Below are 16,651 nucleotides of genomic sequence, written 5' to 3'. Positions count from 1 at the left end.
ACCTTGAAAAGGCACATCCTCGGGTCCCCAGCAATATACCTGGCAAGTTTCAAGTATATCGGACCCGTGGTTGTCGAGAAACAGCGGTCACAGACAAACACACAGACACACACACATACACACAGAGATTACTGGAATTATAGATAGACTAGGGCGTGCCCGCACGTACGTGCTTGCCCGTACGTGCGTGCAAAAAAACATGCGTGCAAACAACAACAACAAAAAAAAACTTTGAAACCACGTGGCAGTAACGACCACAGAACCCCCCCCTCTATTTACATGAAATGGTTTGGTCCATTCGCAACGACCACAGAACCCCCCCCCCCTCTATTTACATGAAATGGTTTGGTCCATTCGCAAAGCCAAAGCGAACGGCTTGCGAGTACGGTGACCATACCTTGGGAACCACTTGTCCGATTAATTTCAAACCTTGAAAAGGCACATCCTCGGGTCCCCAGCAATATACCTGGCAAGTTTCAAGTATATCGGACCGGTAGTTGTCGAGAAACAGCGGTCGCAGACAAACACACACACACACAGACACACACACATACACACAGAGATTACTGGAATTATAGATAGATTTACATGAAATGGTTTGGTCCATTCGCAAAGCCAAAGCGAACGGCTTGCGAGTACGGTGACCATACCTTGGGAACCACTTGTCCGATTAATTTCAAACCTTGAAAAGGCACATCCTCGGGTCCCCAGCAATATACCTGGCAAGTTTCAAGTATATCGGACCGGTAGTTGTCGAGAAACAGCGGTCGCAGACAAACACACACACACACAGACACACAGAGATTACTGGAATTATAGATAGATACCACCTGTACGCACCTGTATTCAACCTTTGCTGCTCATGAAATGCTCTGATTTAATGCCTGTTGCTTGCATGTACTCTTACAGGATGTACTGCAGATCTAAATGATATTAAAGCCTACCCAGAGGTCAAGTCGTGTCTGAGCTTGATTTTCACGACACATCCACTCTGTTAATGTCACATGCATCTACTGTTAATGTCACATGCATCCACTCTGTTAATGTCACATGCATCCACTCTGTTAATGCCACATGCATCTACTCTGTTAATGTCACATGCATCCACTCTGTTAATGCCACATGCATCTACTCTGTTAATGTCACATGCATCCACTCTGTTAATGTCACATGCATCCACTCTGTTAATGCCACATGCATCTACTCTGTTAATGTCACATGCATCTACTCTGTTAACGTCACGCTTATGCACTGTTAACACCATGCTTATACACTCTGTTAACATCACACTTATCCACTCTTAACGCCATGCTTATCCACGTTTAACGTCACGCTTATCCACTCTGTTAACATCACGTGTATCCACTGTTAACGTCATGTTTATCTCCTCTAACATCATGCGTATTCACTCTGTTAACAGGGAGGCATATTCCCTGGAGCTTCGTCTCGTCATAGCTCTCCGGGCTGCTTCTCAACTTCCTCCACTCATACCTGGAACCCATCTAAATTCCCTCCCTCCCACCCGAGATAGAATCTCTCAGCTAAGAGAACGACCATAACAGAGTGTTAAACATGCGATATGAGTGAACAATATGGAACGACGTGGAGTGTTGCGGACAAAGGTGCATCAAATACAAGTCTTGAAATTTTTGTCCGTCTGTCACTCAAAACATTAACCTTGGTCAGGCAAGCAATTACAAAAACATCGCACGGTCGCCATGTCTAAAGGACTAAACTGGACACAAATGTGTGAAAAGTCATGTAGTGAGTGAAAAAAGGTGAGATGATGTTTAACACATTCACCTGACCATGAAAAAGGTCACCATTAGAGTAACAGAAAATTGGCGGTGAATATTAAATTTAAGGCTTAAGTTTAACAAAATGTTTTTGTTTTTTTGTTTTTAGCCGCGTCGCAGACGCTGCTCATAGAGTGCCCTCTGCTGTTGTTCTTGTTCTTGTTCTTCTTGTTGTTCTTGCAGAGAAGACAAAACCTCAAAGCTCCACCCATTCTGGGAACCATAGCTCCACCCATTGTGGGAGAGGCTTCATATAAACAAATATCCCCCATTTTATTAACTCGCATAGCTTTGAGGCCTGTTTTGTAGGCCCATGGTGTCTTGCTCTCTCACACAGTTTTCTTTCAAATCAAATTCGATATATCATTTCATTTTTCACAGTCGCTAACATAGTTTTAGACTCGGTTGAAAAAAAACGGGAAGAAAATCCGATGAAAGTTGCCCTTTATAGAACGAAATGAATTCTCAAAGGCCTGTAACTTCAAGTCCATTGAGATATATATTTTTTAAATCGCGGCATGGTCAGTCATACATCGCCCGAAATAACAGACGGGAAAATGCCGAGATATATTGTTTTTTAAAAAAATCGCGGCATGGTCAGTCATACACCGCCTGAAATAACAGACGGGAAAATGCCGAGATATATATATCTTTTGTTTAAATCGCGGCATGGTCAGTCATACACCGCCTGAAATAACAGACGGGAAAATGCCGAGATATATTAAAAATTCGTCCATTTGATGATAATCGTCACGATGAAATATTTAATTTATACGTCGTCACAATAATGTGGAGAGAGGAGATAGCTTCGTTCACGTGTCGCCACATATGGGAAATTGCCGAGATATATTTTTTTTAAATCGCGGCATGGTCAGTCATACATCGCCTGAAATAACAGACGGGAAAATTCCGAGATATATTAAAAATTCGTTGCCACACACGGGAAATTGCCGAGATATATTTTCACTTTCCACAAAAATAACATCAAGTAATCGAATCAATAGGAATGTCCTGTGCCTATAACATCGACGTTATAGGCACAGCTGCATCTAGGCATTGTGTAACATCGACGCGGCTTTTGTTTTAATTAAAACTTTTCGTACTTGTTTTTGTAAAAAGTGGATATTATTCAATACATTTTAACCACCACTGACCTCTTCACCCCCACCCCACCCCACCCTCCTTCTCCTCCACAACACCAACCCACTTCCCATGCTAATACCATACAAACCAAAAACTATCTACCATGTATCATGAGGTGGCTTGAATCCATCATAATGAAAAACAGGTGTAGTCGGAAGAACTTGGCCACTTACTCCATACTTTTTACACTTTTATTTAACTTCAACTGAGCTTTGTCTGTTTGTCCCGTTTCAAATCTTTGAGCCGTTTGTTTTATAGGTTCCATACGCCCTAGAGAGCTAAATTTGGCCCACGGTTCTCTTTTCTGGTACATTTTCAATTATCAAAATTAAATAATACAAAAAAAAAAAAAAAAAAAAATTGGTTACTTGTTACAGTCTTTCACAAACATGCAAGATGGAGTCTGTCGTTATCTGGGATTTTAAAAAGTTTTTTTAGAACCATTTTATTCACGTACAAAAACAAAATATGAAATAAATGACAAACTAGGTCAAGGTGCCACTTTAACAAGTGGATAATCTGGGTGATTAACTGATGGTGAGCACGTGGCTATGTTTCAGCATAGCGTATAAACACAAATGATCTTGTTGATTTTCAAAATAAAACTACATCAGAGGAGATTGAGGAACAGCTGTGCACAATGATGATGTACAGTGGTGAACACCAGATGAGGTGCGGTTGTGGATGACGGGATGTGCCGGTGGACGATAATGAGGAACAGTTCCAATTTCATTATAAACTCTCATGCTCCCAATGTATAAAGAAGCATAAAAGCACATAGGAATAGAAAACTTATTGTCTAATGTTTCTTTCATAACAAGCACCAAGTCCACAAAGACGTCGAGTGCGTACAACACTCGTTCCAAACAAAAACATCGAATTGAATAAACTCCGTCCATTTGTCCGCTTGCAGCCATTCTCCCATTAGCTTTGTTCCCCTGGTAACTGCGTGAAGCAGCAAGGTCAGACTTTGAGGAAAATTATCACGAGGTTCAAAAATAGCAGGAGAATATACAGGAGATGTCCCACAACAAAGAACAAATTCAGAATGGTCTGATGAAGTGTGTGTGGCGATGGTGTTAAAAGGAAGGTGCGATGTCGATTCTGTGTTCAGTCACAATCTGAGGATGCAGAAGTCATAAATGAACGTCCAAGCTAAAATGATTTTGGCCGAGCATAGGCAGTGCGATCCAGGCACGCCTCAGGCCATGGCGCCGGCCTCTGTCCCGTCCCCGTTGTCTGGGAAGACCGAGAACTTGATGGGCTGGCAGTCAAGGTCGCGGAGACAGACGAGACACGCCGTACGAGTTGTGCAGAAGTCTGGCACGGAGAGCAGCAGGACACGTTGGCCTTCGGACCCTGATGCGGGTACAGAGGGGAAAAAGCTGTGAATACCTCGAGTGAGTCGTGGTCAGGCTGGATAGCCACCGGTTTTCTGCCGACCGACTGAAGCGACCATAAGTACACCACGTGACACAAGGAAAGTCAAATGAATGCTCGGCCTTGGGTTCAAACAGAGTATGACATTTCCAGCCTGAGCTCGATAAAACCTAACAATGCTGTTTCAAAGTTTAGTGATTTTGAATGAATTGGTTGAAAATAAGGCGTTTGGGGTACAGGTCCAGCACGACCTCATTCTTCTCCAATGAAAGAAATTGCATATACCCTTGTTTAATTCACAACATTAACAACCTCAAGGCCAACAGAAATTGCATAAACCCAAACAAACCCCCCCAAAACAACTAAAACCTTGGGTTCAGATCAACAACTAATGACATAGGCCATGTCCACCAGTCCATGAGGATCTCACGTCGGGTACAGTGGGGTCTTGCGATAGTTATCAGATTATTCTACTCCAGTTGTCTAGCTATCCTCAACCGACAACCAACCTGGTCGTAGTCAACGTGTGGCCCTGAATGGATTTCTCTCATCTCCCCTTCCTGCTCTGGCTGGAGTTCCCCAAGGCAGTGTTCTGGGCCCTGTGCTTTTTCTGGTCTTCATCAATGACCTCTCCGACTCTCTTGAAAATCCTTTATCTCTTTGATGATGACTCCACTCTCTGCCGCTCCATTCCTCATCCCTCAGATCGGCAGTCTGCAGCCTCCTCACTCTCTGCAGACCTGGACAAAATCTCATACTCTTACTTTGTCTCTCCGAAAAGACCGACTGGAAAACCCTCCCAACTAATTTCTCAACAATCCTCTCCAAGAAGTTCTGTCGCTCAAGCTTTTGGGTCTCACTATCTGCCATGATCTTTCTTGGGAAAACCACATTTCCAAGCTGGCCTCCAAAGCCAGTCGCCGACTGGGCATCCTCCGTCATGCGAAGTCCTTCCTTGGCACACCTGAGCTCCTCACCACATACAAGGCTTTCATCCGCAGCTCAATGGAATACTGTTCTCCCCTCTGGGCCGGTGCTCAAACCTAGCTCGGTTTCACACTGTTGAAACCAAAGCTTTCAGAATCATTGGCATCTCCCGCGATGAAGCTAACTCCGAGGGCCTTTCACTCACTCACCGCAGGCAGGTTGGTGGTCTTTCTGTCTTCTACAGACTTCTCTCCGGCCTTGCTCACCCAGCTCTCTCTGGGCTCTGTCCCCCAAATATTCCTACAGGTCGCACAAGATCTGCGTGCAACCCTCTTATGGTTAAACTGCCAAAATCTCGGCTCTCTGCGCACCTTCACTCTTTCATTCCTCTTTTCTACCGCCTCTGGAACAAACTCCCTCACAATCTTCAATCCCACTCCTCCCTCCAGGTCTGTAAAACAGCTGTTCACCACCATCTCTTATCTTCCCCCATCCAAAACCTTGATCTTTTCTACCCCCGCTAATTCACCCCAGATCCACTTTTTTGAAATTCCAACTTCTTTCCTGGAAGTCCTTGCAGTGTCCATATGTTTTATACGTTTCCCGCCGCCCCCCAAGCCCTCTCCCTCCCACAGTTCTCTCGATGTCCCTGCTCTCAAATGCTGTGTTTGTGTGCTTCCCCCTCTCTCCCCTTCTTGTCTACCGCTCCCCTTATTTTGTGTTTTATGTGTCAGTTTGACTTTTTGTGTGATTAATGTTAGCTCTTTCATGAGCCTCGATCTTGTATACAAAAAAAAAAACCAACGCTTCTGCTTTTCCTCTCCATCTGTTCCCTTTCCTTAACAGTCTTCATTTCCTTCTGAATCCTCGTTTAAGGGTTTTCCCAAAACCTGCTCAAAGAGGTCATCTTTGAGCGAAGAAAATAAAAATAAATACCCAAGTGACTAACGCACAAAGAATAACTTCATCACCAGGACAATTGCCAAGTTCCAAGGGCAAAGCACTTTCGAGTTGGTCCGATTTTGCTGAGGAAGAAATTATAAAAATAAAAAAGGAATATTTCTAAACATTTCCCCCAAGAAGGCGTTTCCTCACCGTGTAAAATCTTGCTCTGAAAGCTTGGAGCATTGCCACAAAAGTAAACATGGGGACTTTCCTTCAGGATAAACGGGTCTTCCGAGTAATATGGATAACAGCCTGTGGAAACGGAAGGACGAACAATCAGTATGAAGTTTGCGCAAACGACATGGCAGTAAGGACGACTGCGATCCGGCGAGGAGCGCACCGCGATGACACTCACCGAGCGTGTCGGGGGCGGTCGGAGCCATGTGTCCCGTCCGGAGCGTCCACTCCAGAATGTGCAGCCAATCGTCCATGCCAGAGTACTTGTAAATGTCCCGGATGTTCTGACCGGACGTGCCGAGGAACCTGTATGAAGAATGAAGATGGAGATGCCAAAGGCGGATTTCAATATCATACCATATTATTTCAATGCAATTCTCTAAGATGTGCGATTTAAATTTCTTTACCAAAGTATACCGTACGGGAAAGATAGCATTTAGATTCGACTTGACTTTCAAAGTCTCGTTTTACTTTATCAACGGACAGGCTGCAATTACACAAATTAGTTTTTTTTTTTTAAGGTGGGAAATAATTAAACATTATTGAAGATAAGGAAATAAACAAATTAGTAATTTAGAGAAATTAAAACAAAGTGTAAAATTACAAATTAGAAAATTCCCAAATATATCGTCACATCGGCAAGAATTTTGTTTAAATAAACAAGTGATTCAAAGTACTGTGCTTAAAGTGTTTATTTATTTATTTTGCACAGACAAAAAAAATTGAGTTTTTCAACATCTGATGGTTTGATACGTTTCCACCATTCATAACATCTCACCAACAGACTGCAGCAGGTATCAATTCACCTGCACTCCAAGCACTTAGACCATTAAGCTGTACCATCAGCAGACCGTGCGCTTGTCCACCTTAGACCTTTGCAGTGGACACTCGGTAACTAACCTCACTTGTTCAATTTCATTCCAACCACGTTACACTACAATGCAAACTTGCAATGAGTAGCTTAATTACTCCCACCAGGGAGTAATGCATTCGATCCTGTCCGTGTGTGTGTTTGTGTGTGTGTGTTCGTGTGTTTGTGAACAAGATATCTGGAAAAGTTCTGAACGGATTTGGATGAAAGTTGGTGGGATGATTGCCCTTGGGATAAGGAAGAATTGATTAGTTTTTGGTGAAGCTCAGGATATTATTCCCGATCCAGGAATTTTTTGAAGAATTGCTTACCATTGGAAGATAGGGCTCATTTTTAAAAAACATTATCTTCTATATATTCTCTATTTAAAATTGTGATATGAAAATAGTTTTCATATTTGTTGTAAATGTAGTTTAAACTCGTGGTTATGCATTAGAGCGGTGTATTTTGTTAGCAGTGTCGTCTTCAAGGTTCTTTTTTTTTCTTTCTAATAAAGACATATTCTGTCATTTTAAAAGCACCAAAGTGTGTATTAGGTTTCCCCGTTTCATAAAATGTATCGTTTGATACGTATAATGCTTTAAAACTGTTTTTTGTTTTTTTTTAACCTCAGAAGAGATATCAACATTTACTTCAGTGAATGTCAATGGCGGTGTCAGTATTTGATTAACTTATAAAGACTTAGGTGAGTTATAAGTGTGACAAGCATGTGCACGGGATTCTTCCCAGAAGAATGAGTGGTCGCATTAGCTTGTACGACTTAAAATGAGCGAGTTTTGTTTTGCCGTTTGGGCCAGTTTTACATGTTGTATCCCTAAGGAATGAAACGAACTTTTTTCTGGCTTACAATTTTATTTGAAGTCACACATGCCTCAAAATTCACTCACTGATATAGAATTGAACGCTGAATCCGAAAATGTAAATGAAATTGCCTTGTTTAAAAAAAAAAAAATCTTCTATACGAGGTGTGTTCAAAAAGTATCCGACCTTTGTTCATAAAAAATACTCTTATCCAGATACAACAAACTTATACTAATCTCCTTCAAAGTAGTCCCCTTGGGCTGCCACACACTTCTCCCAACGGTTCTGCCACTGTCGGAAGCAGCGCTGGAACGCCTCTTTTGGGATGGCGCGCAGCTGGTCCGTCGCATTCCGCATGATGTCTTCTCTGGACTGAAATCTGGTCCCTTTCAGGGACATTTTCAGCTTGGAGAAAAGCCAGAAGTCACACGGAGCCATGTCGGGAGAGTAGGGAGCCTGACGAAGCACAGGTGTGTTGTGTTTGGCCAAGAAACTCTGTATCAAATGTGAAGAATGGGCGGGTGCGTTATCGTGATGGAGCTGCCAATTGCCCGCTGCCCACAGGTCCGGCCGTTTGCGTCGCAGAACCTCTTGGTAATACTCCTTGATGATGGTTGTGCCGTGTGGTGCGTACTCGTGATGAACCACGCCACTGGAGTCGAAGAAGACGGTCAGCATGACTTTGACATTGCTGCGGACCTGCCTTGCTTTTTTTGGCCTCGGGGATGTTGGATGCTTCCATTGTGATGACTGCAACTTGGTTTCTGGGTCGTACCCATAAACCCAGGACTCATCGCCAGTGATCACTGTGTTGAGGAAGCTGGGATCGCTGTTCACAGTCTCCAGCATGTCCTGTGCGATCTCCAAACGGAGTTGCTTCTGCTCAATCGTTAGCAGCTTTGGTACGAACTTCGCTGAGATTCTCCTGAAGCCCAAATCCTCCTTCATAATGGAATGAACGGATCCAATGCTGACGCCCACCTCGTCTGCAAGTTCTCTGATCGTGATTCGACGATCCTGCATCACCAGGGTCCTCAATTGGTCAATGACGATCTCATTTCGGGATGTTGAGGGCCTACCCGAACGTGCTTCACTCTCCACTGATGTGCGGCCATCTTTGAAGCGGTTGTACCACTCCTTTATCTGTGTGGTGCTCATTGCTTCGTCCCCGAAGGCCTGTTGAATCTTGCGGATCGTTTCCACTTGGGAATCGCCAAGCTTTACACAAAATTTGATGCAGTAGCGTTGTTCAAATTTTTCCGTCATTTTGTCAAAAACGAAAATCCGACGGCGCTCACTTACACTTCCTCACTCATCGGCGGTCTGCCGTCGAATGACAGCTTCAGCAGGTGGGAAAAAATTCACGCGTGCGCATTAGGATCGCCTACATACGTGCACCAATCAACGCCTCCCTAGCTTCATTTGTTTACGCACGACAAATTAAGGTCGCATACTTTTTGAACACACCTCGTATATTCTAAATATATATATCTGTGCAGTGTCTGTCTTGTGTTGTCTTGTGTTGTCACTGAACTACTCCCTCAAACTTTTGTGAAATCGTACTATTCCAACTTGACCCACGGCGGGAGTATGCGCTCTACTGAGTGGCATTCTAGTTTGTATATGTTTCAGTCAAAACATCATCCCACTTCATTGGACTATTTCTCCAAAAAATCCAATGTAAAAGAGTATTGCATATTCATTCCACAAACGTGGATGTCTATGTAGCAAAATAGGATTAGTGACTGGTTTCAATTTCAGACTTGATTTTTTAGGGCCTTGTCCACTTTGTCATGGAATTGCCTTTTGAGAAAGGAGAAAGGGAAGTGTCAAAAATCTGTCATTTTGCCTAAAGTACCCCATATCCCTTTCTATCTACATTTTCACTGAAAACTTTCCCTATCCTTATCTTGTCCCTTTTGTATTTTCATTGTTAAAAAAAACGTTACGCCATCCTATTCCTCAGCACGTATTACATGCAAATTGCCCCCAAAGATACTCATACTTGTACACAACACAGATAACACCGGCATGACACACCTGACACCATCAATGTCAGCCTCATACGGATTGGTGACGAGATGCAAAGTGGAGAGTGGTTGAGAGTGAGGGAACATGCATCTGTGGAGTGGTTGTTGAGGGAGAGTGTGGTTGGCTGGATCAAACTCTCCTGGCATGGCATCAACGTCGACAGAGGTCTGTGGTATGGCAGAAAATTGATGAATGGTGGAATTGTGAAAAGAGGACATGTGAGAAGTCAACAACGTACCACATCTCACTTTTATTAACTCCTATTCTTACATCGACCGTAAACAACAGAAATTTGATTAAAAAACAGGCTCTGCTTTTGCAAATGAAGTCAGTCATATTCTTACATTTAAAAGACAATTTTTGTTAAAAGCAGAAGTAATACCAGGCGTAAAAGATGTATGTCGGTACAATTTGTCTGTTAGAACAAAATGAAAGGTCTAATATTTCTGCAAAAAGGTACAACTCAAACAGACAAAATAAATTGTTCATTCCTTCATATATTGTTATGGACACAGTCACAATCATTCACAGTCACACACACTTCAAGTTTATCTTTACCTAATTAAAGTCTACATTGCTGTAATTCTTTGAGACAGTTTTGTCATTCACAATTTGTAGTAATAACTAAATAAGTTAAATTAATGAAGAAGCACAAAATCGAACCACCTGGGCTGCATATATATATATATATATATATATATATATATATATATATATATATATATATATATATATATATATATATATATATATATATATATATATATATATATATATATATATATACAGTAGATAGATATAGATATATATATATAGATATATATAGATATATATATATAGATATATATATATAGATATATATAGATATATATATATAGATATATATATGTATATAGATATATATATATAGATATATATATGTATATAGATATATATATATATAGATATATATATATAGATATGTGTATATATATATATATATATATATATATATATATATATATATATATATATATATATATATATATATATATATATATATATATATATATATATATATATATTAGCTTGGCTCAGCTCACTGCGCTCGCCTCACCACGCGTCGTTACTGCGGAACGGGCTTATTTTAGCTGAGGATAATGACTGAACTTGAGTTGCTGTGTTGACCTGATTTACACCAATCATAAGACAAACAATTATTTTGCACAAATGTATTTGTAGTGTTTGTGATATTACATTTTTATAAGCAATTTAGGTGGAAGATTTAGATTGAAAAAATATATAAAATTCAAAAAAGAAACCCTCAGCACATACATACGGGAGGGGTTGGTGCAGACTGGAAGTTTGGGACGATTACACCTCACCACCAAGTAATTTAAAACACCTCACCACCACGTAATTCAAAACACCACACCACCAAGTAATTTAAAACACTTCATCCCCACAAAATTTAAAACACCTCACCACCACGTAATCCAAAACACCTCACCCCCACCAAATTTAAAACACCTCACCACCACGTAATCCAAAACACCTCACCCCCATGTAATTCAAAACACCTCACCACCATGTAATTCAAAACACCTCACCACCACGTAATTCAAAACACCTCACCAACACATAATTAAAAACACCTCACCACCATGTAATTCAAAACACCGTACCATCATGTAATTCAAAACACCTCACCACACGTGCGATAGAGAAGCCGATGGAAAACGTGAAAGATGAGGAAGTTGTTGTGGTAGGAGGAGACCTAAATGGACATGTGGGAAGGAGTATGGATGGTTTTGAGGGAGTTCATGGGGGTTACGGATATGGTGTGAGAAATGGAGAAGGTGAAAGGATTTTGGAGTTTGCTGATGGAGCTGATTTGTAATACTCAGTTCCAGAAAGAGGATAATAAGCTTGTTACATACACGTCAGGTGGGTCGACGACAACCGTTGACTACCTGATGGTGTGTAGGCGAGTTAGGGGGCACCTCCGGGACACAAAGGTGACCCCGGGGGAGGAGGCTGTTTCACAGCACCACTTGGTTGTCTGCGACATAAGGGTGAAAGGTGCGAGGAGAGCTCGGCGGGTGAAGTACCAACCGAGAATGAAGGTGCAGAGGTTGAAAGAGGTGACAGTAAGGGAGGCATTAAAAGAGAGGCTGAGTAGGGTAGAGGATGATGTGGTTGAGCTTGAAAGTGGTTGGATGTCAATGAAAGCTAGTCTGTTGGGAGCCGTTGGTGAGGTATGTGGATGGACAAAACGACCACCGAGGCACTCGGAAACATGGTGGTGGGATGATGAAGTTGGAAAGAGGATTGACGAGAAGAGGAAGAAGTTCAAGGAGTGGCAGAAGGCGAAGGGTACGGAACAGAAACAGCAGAGCATGAAAGTTATAAAGCAGCCAAGAAGGCTGCAAAGAAAGAGGTAGCAAAGGCGCAGGAGGCATGTAGGAAAATGTTCGGAGAACGCTTGGATTCGGAAGAGAGTCAGAGAGCAGTATTCAGGATTGCAAAGCAGATAGCGAAAGAGAGGTGTGATGTGATGGGGGTGAGTTGCTTGAAGGATGAAGTGGGACAAATCATTGTGCACCCAGATGGAATTAAAGGAAGATGGAAAATATATATGGAAATGCTGTTGAATACAGAGAATGAATGGGATGGCAACATCGAGAGTAACCCAGTTTTAGGACCGGCAGAGAAGATAACTGAGAAGGAAGTTGAGGAAGCGATAAAAGCAATGAAGAGTAGAAAAGCGGGAGGGCCGACGGGAGTTGTGGGAGATATGTTGAAGGCAGCAGGAAGTTGGGGTGTGAAGAGAATGACAGAGATCTGTAATCTGGTGGTGAAAGAAGGCCGCATTCCAGTAGATTGGGAACTGAGTACCCTCGTCCCTCTATGCAAGGGGAAAGGTGACCCTCTGGAGTGTGGCTCGTACCGAGCGATAAAGTTATTGGAGCATGGAATGAAGGTATTGGAAAGGGTGTTGGAGAGGAGGATAAGGAAGAAAGTGAAGATCGACAAAATGCAGTTTGTATTTATGCCAGGAAGAGGAACAACAGACGTGCTTTTTATTGTGAGGCAGTTGCAGGAGAAGTACATGGAGAAGAGGAAGAAGTTGTTTCTTGGGTTTGTTGATCTGGAGAAACATTCGATAGGGTTCCACGCAAAGTATTGACATGGGCATTGAGGAAGGTAGGAGTGGAGGAATGGTTGATCAGAGTAGTGATGGCAATGTACAAAAGAGCGCGCACAGCTGTAAGGACGAAGGACGGGAACAGTGGTGAGTTTGAGGTGAAGGTGGGAGTGCATCAGGGGTCGGTCGGTACTAAGTCCACTACTATTTGTAGCTGTGATGGAGGTGCTGGCTCAGAACGTAAAGGAGGGTTTACCATGGGAGTTGTTGTATGCAGATGATCTGGTGTTGATTGCGGAAAGTATGGATGGACTGAAGGAAAAGATGAACAAGTGGAAGGAATGTATGGAGACAAAAGGTCTGAAGGTGAATATCAGAAAGACAAAGGTGATGGCAAGTGGTAAAGCATGTGGTGAGGTGTCAAGAACTGGGAAGTGGCCCTGTGCTGTGTGCAGGAAGGGTATCTGAGTGAACTCCATTCAATGTACAATGTGCGCTGAGTGGGTTCATCAAAAATGTAGTGGTCTGAGAGGGTCATTAACCAGTGTGGCAGCTACATTCAAATGTAAGGTGTGCACAGAGGGAGCTGCAGATGGAGGAAATGTTGAGTTGGATCTTGGAGACGGCATGAAGCTGGAAGGTGTGAAAACATTTTGCTACCTCGGAGACATGCTGAATGGAGAAGGTGGATCAGACTCGGCAACGGTTGCTCGAGTGAGATGTGCATGGAAGAAGTTTCGGGAACTGAGTGGCGTGCTGATGAGGAGGGGAGTGTCGTTGAAGCTGAAGGGAAAGGTGTATGCTGCATGTGTGAGAAGTGTTTTGATTTATGGGAGCGTGACATGGGTAATGAACGTAGAGCAGCAACGAAGGTTAGAAAGGGTGGAAATGCGAATGGTTCGATGGATGTGCGGAGTATCGTTGAGAGAGAGGAAGACAAATGATGAATTGCGAAAGATGATGGGAATAGAGCCTGTGATTGATGCTGTGAAGAGGAACAGGTTGAGATGGTTTGGTCATGTGTTGAGGAAGGATGAAAGTGACTGGTTGAGAAGAGTGATGGAAATGAATGTAGAAGGAAGTAGAGGATGGGGAAGACCGAGAAAGACTTGGCTAAAGATGGTGGAAGAAGACATGCGGGCAAGGGGGTTAACAAGGAGAGATGCAGAAAATAGGGCAAGATGGAGAAGATTGTCATGGGGACCGCAAGGCTAACCCCCGCTCTAGCAGGGAAAATGGCCTTAAAATGCATGTTGTGTAATTTGCACATATCTCTCCCGTCGCTATGTCCTAAGGGTATTTTATTTTTGAAAAATGTTCCAAATTATTTTTAATTTTTTCTAACAACCTCACCACACGTCATTCAAAACACCTCACCACCACATAATTTAAAACACCGCACCACCACGTAATTCAAAACACCTTACCACCATGTCATTTAAAACACCTCACCACCACGTAATTCAAAACACCTCACCACCATGTAATTTAAAACACCTCACCCTCACGTAATTTAAAATACCTCACCACCACGTAATTTAAAACACCTCACTACCACCTAATTCAAAACACCTCACCACCACGTAATTCAAAACACCTCACCACCAAGTAATTAAAAACACCTCACCACCACGTAATTCAAAACACCTCACCAACACTTAATTAAAAACACCTCACCACCACGTAATTATAAATACCTCACCACCACGTGATTTAAAAACACCTCACCACCACGTCATTTAAAAACACCTCACCACCACATAATTCAAAATACCTCACCACCACGTGATTCAAAACCACCACCACGTTATTAAAAACACTTCACAACCACGGAAACAAAAGTTTGAGGGAGTAGTTAAGTGACAACACAGACACTGCCCAGATGTGCAGATATATAGATAAATGACTACCCGAGTTGTCGTTTTGTCATGGTTTACACCAATCATAATTCAAACAATTATTTTGCACAAATGTATTTGTAATATACATGATATTACCTTTTATAAACAATTGAAGTTGAAAACTGAAGTTAAAAAAAAAAAAATTCCCCAAAAAATTAAAAAAAAATTGGAACATTTTTAGCCGCGTCGCAGACGCTGCTCATAGAGTGCCCTCTGCTGTTGTTGTTCTTCTTGTTCTTGCAGAGAAGACAAAACCTCAAAGCTCCACCCATTCTGGGAACCATAGCTCCACCCATTCTGGGAGAGCCTTCATATAAACAAATATCCACCATTTTATTAACTCGCATAGCTTTGAGGCCTGTTTTGTAGGCCCGTGGTGTCTTCCTCTCTCACACAGTTTTATTTGAAATCAAATTCGATATATCATTTCATTTTTCACAGTCGCTAACATAGTTTTAGACTCGGTTGAAAAAAAACTGGAAGAAAATCCGATGAAAGTTGCCCTTTATAGAACGAAATGAATTCTCAAAGGCCTGTAACTTCAAGTCCATTGAGATATATATTTTTTTAAATCGCGGCATGGGCAGTCATACACCGCCCGAAATAAGAGACGGGAAAATGCCGAGATATATATATTTTGTTTAAATCGCGGCATGGTCAGTCATACACCGCCCGAAATAACAGACGGGAAAATGCCGAGATATATTAAAAATTCGTCCATTTGATGACAATCGTCACGATGAAATATTTAATTTATACGTCGTCACAATAATGTGGAGAGAGGAGCATAGCTTCGTTCACGTGTCGCCACACACGGGAAATTGCCGAGATATATATATTTTAAATCGCGGCATGGTCAGTCATACACCGCCTGAAATAACAGACGGGAAAATGCCGAGATATATTAAAAATTCGTCGCCACACACGGGAAATTGCCGAGATATATTTTCACTTTGCACAAAAATAACATCAAGTAATCGAATCAATAGGAATGTCCTGTGCCTATAACATCGACGTTATAGGCACAGCTGCATCTAGGCATTGTGTAACATCGACGCGGCTTTTGTTTTAATTAAAACTTTTTGTACTTGTTCAAAAATAAAATACCCTTAGGACATAGCGACGGGAGAGACATGTGCAAACGAGAAGTTTGGTACGATTTCACAAAAGTTTGAGGGAGTAGTTCAGTGACAAGACAAGACAACACAACATAACACAGACGCTGCACAGATATATATATAGACTCGCTTGGCTCACCAAGCGTCGTTACTGAGGAACGGGCTTATTTTAGCTGAGGATAATGACTGTACCTGAGTTGCTGTGTTGTCATGATTTACACCAATCATAATACAAACAATTATTTTGCATAAATTTATTTGTAGTGTTTGTGATATTACATTTTTATAGGCAATTTAGGTTGAATGTTTTTTTTTCAAGAAATAACCCCTCAGCACACACATAGGGGAGGGGTAGGTGCAGACTGGAAGTTTGGGACGATTACACCTCACCACCACGTAATTCAAAACACCTCACCACCACGTTATTTAAAACA

At 42.0% G+C, this 16,651-nt stretch overlaps 1 protein-coding gene across 2 annotated transcripts in view; it reads right to left on the bottom strand.

The window, feature by feature from the left end:
* Positions 1 to 3,348: 3,348 nt before the first annotated feature.
* The window catches only part of POLD2 (DNA polymerase delta 2, accessory subunit), a 115,823-nt gene continuing 102,520 nt past the window's right edge, over positions 3,349 to 16,651 (bottom strand). For both annotated transcript variants that reach the window (XM_068111204.2, XM_068111205.2), the window contains 4 exons: positions 10,081 to 10,238; positions 6,547 to 6,674; positions 6,342 to 6,443; positions 3,349 to 4,298 (listed from right to left, as the gene is read on the bottom strand). In XM_068111204.2, the coding sequence (XP_067967305.1) occupies positions 4,141 to 4,298; positions 6,342 to 6,443; positions 6,547 to 6,674; positions 10,081 to 10,238 (546 nt within the window). In that variant the 3' untranslated portion in view covers positions 3,349 to 4,140. The remainder of the gene's footprint in view (positions 4,299 to 6,341; positions 6,444 to 6,546; positions 6,675 to 10,080; positions 10,239 to 16,651) is intronic.

This window comes from Myxine glutinosa, chromosome 3, assembly GCF_964187855.1.
Source record: "Myxine glutinosa chromosome 3, kmMyxGlut1.1, whole genome shotgun sequence".
Taxonomy (NCBI): domain Eukaryota; kingdom Metazoa; phylum Chordata; class Myxini; order Myxiniformes; family Myxinidae; genus Myxine; species Myxine glutinosa.
Note: the sequence above shows the minus strand (reverse complement) of the source record. Positions and strands in the feature narration are given on the sequence as shown.